We start from the raw sequence: 7,087 nt of genomic DNA, 5'->3' as shown, positions 1-7,087 counted from the left end.
AGTAGTTGGGATTAAAGACATATACCACCATGCCTAGTTCTAACCCATGATGCTAAGATACTTATATTTTAATATTATTTACATATGTACATTTATAAAACCATGTTATAAGGTACTTAGGCTAATAGTGCACATACTATGAAATTAAAATGAATGAACAAATCATTTAGAAGTAGGACAATACAATCAATGTAATGCTAATTTACTGTGGCGAACAATTTTTTTTTGGTTGAAACAAGGTCATTGTCAATTTGTGTGTGTGTGTGTGTGTGTGTGTGTGTGTGCATGCCCCAATTCTTGAACTCAGGGCCTGGGCACTGTCCCTGAGCTTTTTTGCTAAAGGCTAACACTTTACCACTCAAACTCCATTTCTGGCTTTTTGGTGATTAAATGGAGTTAAGTCTCACAGAGGACTATCCTGTCCAGGCTGGCTTTGATGAGGATCCTCATAGCTCAGCTTCCTGAGTAGCTAGGATTACAAAAATGTGAGCCACTGGCTCCCAACTTCTTTCTCCTTCCTTCCTTCCTTCCTTCCTTCCTTCCTTCCTTCCTTTCTTCCTTCCTTCCTTTCTCCCTCTCTCCCTCCCTCTCTCCCTCCCTCTCTCCCTTCCTTCCTTCCTTTTCCTCTTCCTCCTTCTCTTCCCCCTCCTTTTCCTCCTCTTCTTCTTCCTTCTAGTAAGCAGCTAGTATTTGAACATCTGTTTGATATGTTTTTGGCCAATTTGATATTGCATCCTCATATAAAGTGATTTCACAATTTTTTAAAGGAGTTCTTCATTTCATACTTACTACCCTTGAAGTAAAGTTAAAAAAAAAAGGAGCAAGAGAAGTTGTTGCATGTAATATTTTCCTTCATAATGTGAATGTGTGCTCTGACTTATGACTATACTAATGTGCACTGTACAAAACCTCAGCTTCTCTGTTGAAAATATGGTGACACTTCTGGCTATACAACATGCTTTAATGTCATTGGAGTCTCATCTGACAGTGTTGATATCCTAACGCTTCTTGCTGACACCAGACAGAATTTGCTTGACAGACGGGCATTATTCTTTTATACTATATCGTTTAGAAATTCCCTGAAAATGCTTTTTATTGAAAGCAACTGAACTTCAAGAGGACTTTGGTCTTTACAGCTAGAAGTAAACAATGTTAAGTACCAAGGATGTGTGGGGTGGTCATTCCTATTTTGTATTAATTTATTGTTTGTGTGCTGACTGTGGGGCTCATACTCAGGGACTGAGTGTTTTCCCTTTAGCTTTTTTGCTCAAGGCTAGTACTTTACCACTTGAGCCACAGCTACAGTTTCTGATATTAAATCTTTTTATCTTTTTTTTTTTTTTGTGCCAGTCATGGAGCTTGAACTAAGGGCGTGCGGCACTGTTGCTGAACTGCTTTTGCTCAAGGCTAGCATTTTATCATGAGTCACAGCGCCACTTCTGGCCTTTTCTGTTTATGTGGTACTGTGGAATCAAACTAGGGCTTCATGCATGCTAGGCAAGCACTCTACCATTAAGCCACATTCCCAGCCCCCCCCCATTTACTCTTGATAAGATGTTGAGAGGTTGTACAGTAAACCATTCATATGGTTGTATATCCAGGCACCTAAGTGCTACTATCTATACCCCTCATTTGAATTCATTAACACATGCTGCTAATCTTATCTCTTACCTTTCTCTAGAATCCCATCTTTGTCTCCATCTTTCCACCACAGTCCCAGTCCAAACAAACATCATCTTTTTCCTGGATGACAATATTTTTAAAATTTTTTTTTTTTTTGGTCTGGTCGTGGGGTCTGAACTATGGGCCTGGGCACTGTCCCTCAGCTCTTCAGCTCAAGGCTAGCACCACTTCCGGCTTTTTTTTTTTCTGCTTATGTGGTGCTGAGGAATCGAACCCAGGGCCTCATGCATGCAAGGCAGGCGCTCTACCACTGAGCCACCTTCCCAGCCCCAACAATATTCATTCTTAACTGAACCCTTCTCTCACATTCTGGCTGTAATTCTTTTTCCAGTCTTCCAGTCACAGTATAGTTTTTATAGTGTAAAGTCTGATTTCTCAAAGCATATTGGAGTCACCCTTTGAACAGTTGGTTGCTTTTGCTTTTACTCCACAGAACTGTAACATGGTCTTCAAGGTCTTGGGTGATGTTCTTTTCCTTTTACTAGTTGGATTTTATTGTTCCTCTTCTTGTATTACCTTCTCCTCTGTCCATCTCTGCAGTCCTCACTTCACTAACTCCCACTATTTTTTTCAGTTGGGGCACATACTTTCCTTTTCTATACTTCAAATAGTTATCATTTAAATTTTGTTTGAGGTATGTTTGGGACTCAGCCCATTGTATCTCCAATAAATACTGAATGAATTACCTTTAGTACATTTTGCAAAAGAAATACTAAATACATGTGATTCTGCATCGTAGTATAGATCCTGTAGATCTTTGTCTGAAGGTTGGGAAGTATTACCGTCCCCCCCCCCCAAAAAAAAAAGAAAAAAAACAACACACCTTGCATTTCAACACTCACAAAACAGCTGTTGAAACATTAAAAGAAACAAAACTGGCATGCAAAGTCTCTGACAAAGAATAGAGGGTCACTTTACGACAGAATGGCCTTTAGCCTTTATGGTGATGTGAAATGGTGAGATGAAAGAAAAATACGATCGCTATCTTCAGGAGCCTCATTTCCGCGTATATATAAAAAAAAGAGATGAGTTGGCATACGATTTCTAAGGCTGTTGCCACTTTGACAACTGTGATCCTGGCATTTTATTATCTAGGAAGGAGGAAGCATAACATTATGCGGGATTAAAGCGCGATAGGAGCTATGGGTGCCGACTGCAGGGAGAGGTCACCGGCACGCAAACACAGCCGATAAGGGTCAGGGCGGGCGGCCCGACCCCACCGCAGCTCTTACAGCAAAAGCATGCTACGATGACCTTTAGATTTTCTGCCACGTGAACGGTTGGGCACGGCTGACCAGCCCTACGTGTAGGGCTGCTAGCACAGAGCCCCAGGTCGCCCTCCAAGGTAGCCCACTGGGACCCCCTAGACTACAGAGAACATTCCAGACCGGCTAGCTGGGGAGAATGGAAAGCGCGGTGGGAAGCAGATCGGCCCACACCCCCACCCCTCCGGGCGCCCGCATGGCTTCTGGGAAATGTAGTCCTTGGCGGCCGAGCAGAGCCCGAGGCTGCTACATGGAGAACTACGATTCCCTTCGGTCTTGCGCAACCTTTGCGCAGCGCGCATGCGCGGTATGGCAGACGATGCCGCTATAAAGGCTTGTTTTGCTCCGGTGCTGATGCTCCGGAGCGGGCTCGAGTGGCCCGTGCTTCTGTCTTGGAGTCGGGGTACAGGTAAGGAGACTGCGCCCGTCTCTCCCTTGCTGTGCCCTTCACGTGTCACGGGAGTCACCCCGTTGTGTTTCTTCGGGGTGTGGTGGGAGATACAAGCAGTTCAGGGAGAAGCGGGAGAATTGAGAAGCGAGGCCCGGCCTCCGTGCCGGGAGACTGCGCTCCCTCCTTGGGCTGCGGCCCGGCGGGCTGGAGGTGGGATTCTTGCGTCGTAGGTGGGCAGGTAGGGTTGGACTGAGGGGGGTCGGCGCCGGCTGCGTTCGAGGATGTGGCCGCCAGGGGGCGCCGCGCCCGCTGCCCGTAGGGGTGGGTCGCAGTTGCCTGTTCTGGCCAGGCCTGAACTGGCGTGGGAACGCCCCAAGGCCAGGGCCACCCGAGCCTGGACCACCCTGGAGGGGCTAACCGGGGAAAGCGCCTCCCTTGAAGGGGTGTGGGCTCCTGCTTTAGCCCAGGACCCGAGATCGCCTTGCCAGCCGCTCCGAAGTAAGTCGTCCCTTCGTTTTTGCAAACCGGTAAGTGGAGGTACGTGACATAAGCACGCACTGCCAACCATGGCAGAGCAGGGAAGGAAGTCCAAACCTCTGGACCGCCATCCGATGCCCCTTTCCCTTCTGTCACATCTGGCTGTGCATTGCTTTGTGGGAGTCTTTTGGTTCTGCACCGACGTGGGAGGCTGGAAGCGGCTGGAGGCAGATGGGCACTCCAGTGACGAGGAAACTTTCCGAAGATTAGGAAGGAAGGAATGGATAGGTATTGTGAGGTGCCTGGTGTAGTGAAAAGTAGGGGAGCCTGGAGACACAAGTGGAATACGGGGGAGGGGAGGGCTGGTACATCTATCCTTTTCACTGCCTTGCTTCCTTCTGTCCTAAGAGTCAACGCCTGGGGCTAGGTTCCCGAGGTGGAATCTACTCAGGAATGTGTGATGGTAAATCTGGCTAGTTAGTTCTCTAAGCCTGTGCAACTCCCCTTCCTCATACGTTTGGGCCTGTCTTGTTTGGGGAGAATGTCTAACCATTTATTACTGGGAAGAAGAATATTAGTACAAAAAGGCAGGTGACCAAGTGGATTTATCGAATTTTGGGGTCTGGGCACTTCTTTGGGCTTTCCTCACTTTGGTTTTATTCTGCTGCTGACTTTGTCAGTCAAATGCTCTACCACTTGAGCTGTATTTCCAGCCAAGTAAGTATTAATCCGTTTAAAAGGCTTCACATAAAATCTAAGGGGAAGCACAAGAAACACAAACAGTATCTCTTCTACTCCCCTCCCCCAAAAGTCTGGCTGAATGGTCCTTCCTTAGTTGTTTGCTGCATAATGGGGTCTTTTTTTTTCTTTTTCTGACCTAAATCTGTCCAGCTACCTACTACCTGACTTCCAGTGGTGTGCCTTGTTCATATCCTTAAAACTCAGAGGATGGTGTCCTCCTTATGTCTGAGGCCAAGAGACAGTAACAGGGTGCCTACTCAGGCCTGCATACTCTCCTGGCTGTGCTTATTTTTCCAGGAAATGAAGGAATGAGGATGTTCAAGATATGGAAAACTGTTCCCCATGTCTTTTGTATGTTTAATACTTGATCCCTTAGGATAAGATAGTTTAGGATAGCCCCCTTACAATAGGTGGTTAACATCTCTACCTCGTCACATCAGCCACAGCAGACTCAAAACAGAAATTACTTCTGTTTTAAGGAAAGTTGCTGCCATATGTTTGACAGTTTCTTCATCACCCTTTGACATAAAGTGACTGAAAGAATGTAGCTTTCATGGGTTCTTGGATAATTGAGCTGTTTATTCTTCTTGAGGTGGAGTTTGGTATTGTGAATGGGTTACTTTGGCTTCCTCTCTTTCAAAGTCTTTCCCCCCACCCCCACCCCGACCCCTTCCTGGCTAGCACTAATTTTCCTCTTCCCAGTAATGAGCCAGGCCGGGGAACCTCTGGAGGAGAAGACTCTGGGCTTCTGTGGTTGAGTTATAAGAAGGGTTCTTCTGATCTGCAGCTCCAGCTCAGCAGTGGGGACACTGGCAGATGCCAGGTCTGTTTATAGTTTAGCCCTAATGAGGTCTCAGTGACGTGGTTGCTGTGCTCTTGCTTAGTAAGCCGATGTTCTTTTTGCTGCACGTTGTCATTGGGCAAGGTGATTTTCATTTTAAAGATAAATAACTTAGCTGTATCAGCTATGTATCCTGCAACTAGAATTATAAAAATCAGGAAGTCCTTTTTATTTAGAAGATTAGTATTTTTCTCCTTTTTTTTTTGATATATTAAAAAATGAAGGGCTGGGATGTAGCCCAGTGGTAAAGTGCTTGCCTAGCAAGTGCAGTGTACTGGGTTCAAACCCTAGTACCAAAAAGAAAAAAAAAAGACAAAAAAATGAATAATAGATGTCAGAATTTTGTGTTTCAGGGTCTTACTTTTAGTCATGTCATAACTAAGGATTTATGAACTCCAAAGGACAGCACAGCTACTCTTTAATTTGTCCTGAGGCTGCTATGCTAAGGGCTTCCTCTTCTTGTATCCAGGAAGTTGGGGACCTTTGGAGGGAGAGGTGGGGAGTGGTTGAGAGGCCTGTCATCAGAATTGAGACTTGTTGGTTAGAGTTAGCCAGGCAGGCAGTGGTATAGAGCAGAGTTTCACATAGATACAGAGTGGGGACTTGATTTTTAATAACAGCTTTAGGAAGGAAGGGGAAAGGGCAGAGAAGAAGGGGGAAGAGAACGAAGTAGGTAGGGGAAAGAGGGAAGAAGAGGAGAAGGGAAGTAGGGGGAAGAAAAGGCTGGGCTTGTAGCTTAGTGGTTGAGTGCTTTCCTAGCATGTACTAGGCCCTAGGTTTGATCCCCAGAAATACAAAAAAATAAGTTATGGAAATTGTAAAAAAAAAAAGATTAATTGACATACCATTTAAGTATCATAAAATTTACCCTTTAAGGTTTACAAGTTCAATTAGGGTTATTGATTCTTTTAATATATTAACAGAATTATGCATATGTCACCACTTTCTGCTTCTAGAATATGATAGGAATCTAAAGTTATCGTGTTTTGCATTTTAGCTGTATAAGTCCATTAGCTAATTATAAAAAAATCCTAAGAGGGAATATATCATTGGTAGGATAAGTTCTGTGAGTTTCTATTTAGTAAAATTTGTTAGGAGAAAAATATATCTTTAAAAATTGTACAAACTGAGATAGTTTCAATACAGTCTTTAAAAAAAAAAAATCTAAATGCACCACGTGCCAGTGGTTCATGCCTGAAATAGTAGCTACTCAGGAGTTGAGATCAGCCCAGGCAGGAAAGTCCGTGAGACTCTCTTCTCCAATTAACTGCCAGAAAACTGGAGGTAGCTCGGTGGCTCAAGTGATAGAACATTAACCTTGAGCACAAAGAGACTCAGAGACTGTGCCCAGGCCCTGAGTTTAAGCCCCACAGCTGACAAAAATAAAAAATAAAAAATCTAAATATTCATTGCATTGGATTTGATAGTCCTGGGGAGTATTCCTTTACTAGTACATTTATTTTCTTCTAATTTCTTTTTGCCTTGGAGTTGGGAGAAAGTTTTCTTGATGCTATTATGCTGATTATTTTCTCTAAAAAATGAAATAGTATTTGAATATTTTGAAAAATTATTTTTTTTGGGGGGGGTCTGGTGTGGGCCTGAACTCTGGGCCTGGGCACTGTCCCTCAGCTCTTCAGCTCAAGGCTAGCGCTCTACCACTTGAGCCACAGCGCCACTTCCGGCTTTTTT

At 44.5% G+C, this 7,087-nt stretch overlaps 1 protein-coding gene across 1 annotated transcript in view; it reads left to right on the top strand.

The window, feature by feature from the left end:
• The first annotated feature begins 3,905 nt into the window (after positions 1 to 3,905).
• The window catches only part of Abcc5 (ATP-binding cassette, sub-family C (CFTR/MRP), member 5), a 91,366-nt gene continuing 88,184 nt past the window's right edge, over positions 3,906 to 7,087 (top strand). Inside the window, exon 1 of the mRNA XM_013033030.1 lies at positions 3,906 to 4,104. Within this exon, the coding sequence (XP_012888484.1) occupies positions 3,906 to 4,104 (199 nt within the window). The remainder of the gene's footprint in view (positions 4,105 to 7,087) is intronic.

Source organism: Dipodomys ordii, unplaced genomic scaffold (genome assembly GCF_000151885.1).
Source record: "Dipodomys ordii isolate 6190 unplaced genomic scaffold, Dord_2.0 Scaffold162, whole genome shotgun sequence".
NCBI classification, from domain to species: domain Eukaryota; kingdom Metazoa; phylum Chordata; class Mammalia; order Rodentia; family Heteromyidae; genus Dipodomys; species Dipodomys ordii.
Note: the sequence above shows the minus strand (reverse complement) of the source record. Positions and strands in the feature narration are given on the sequence as shown.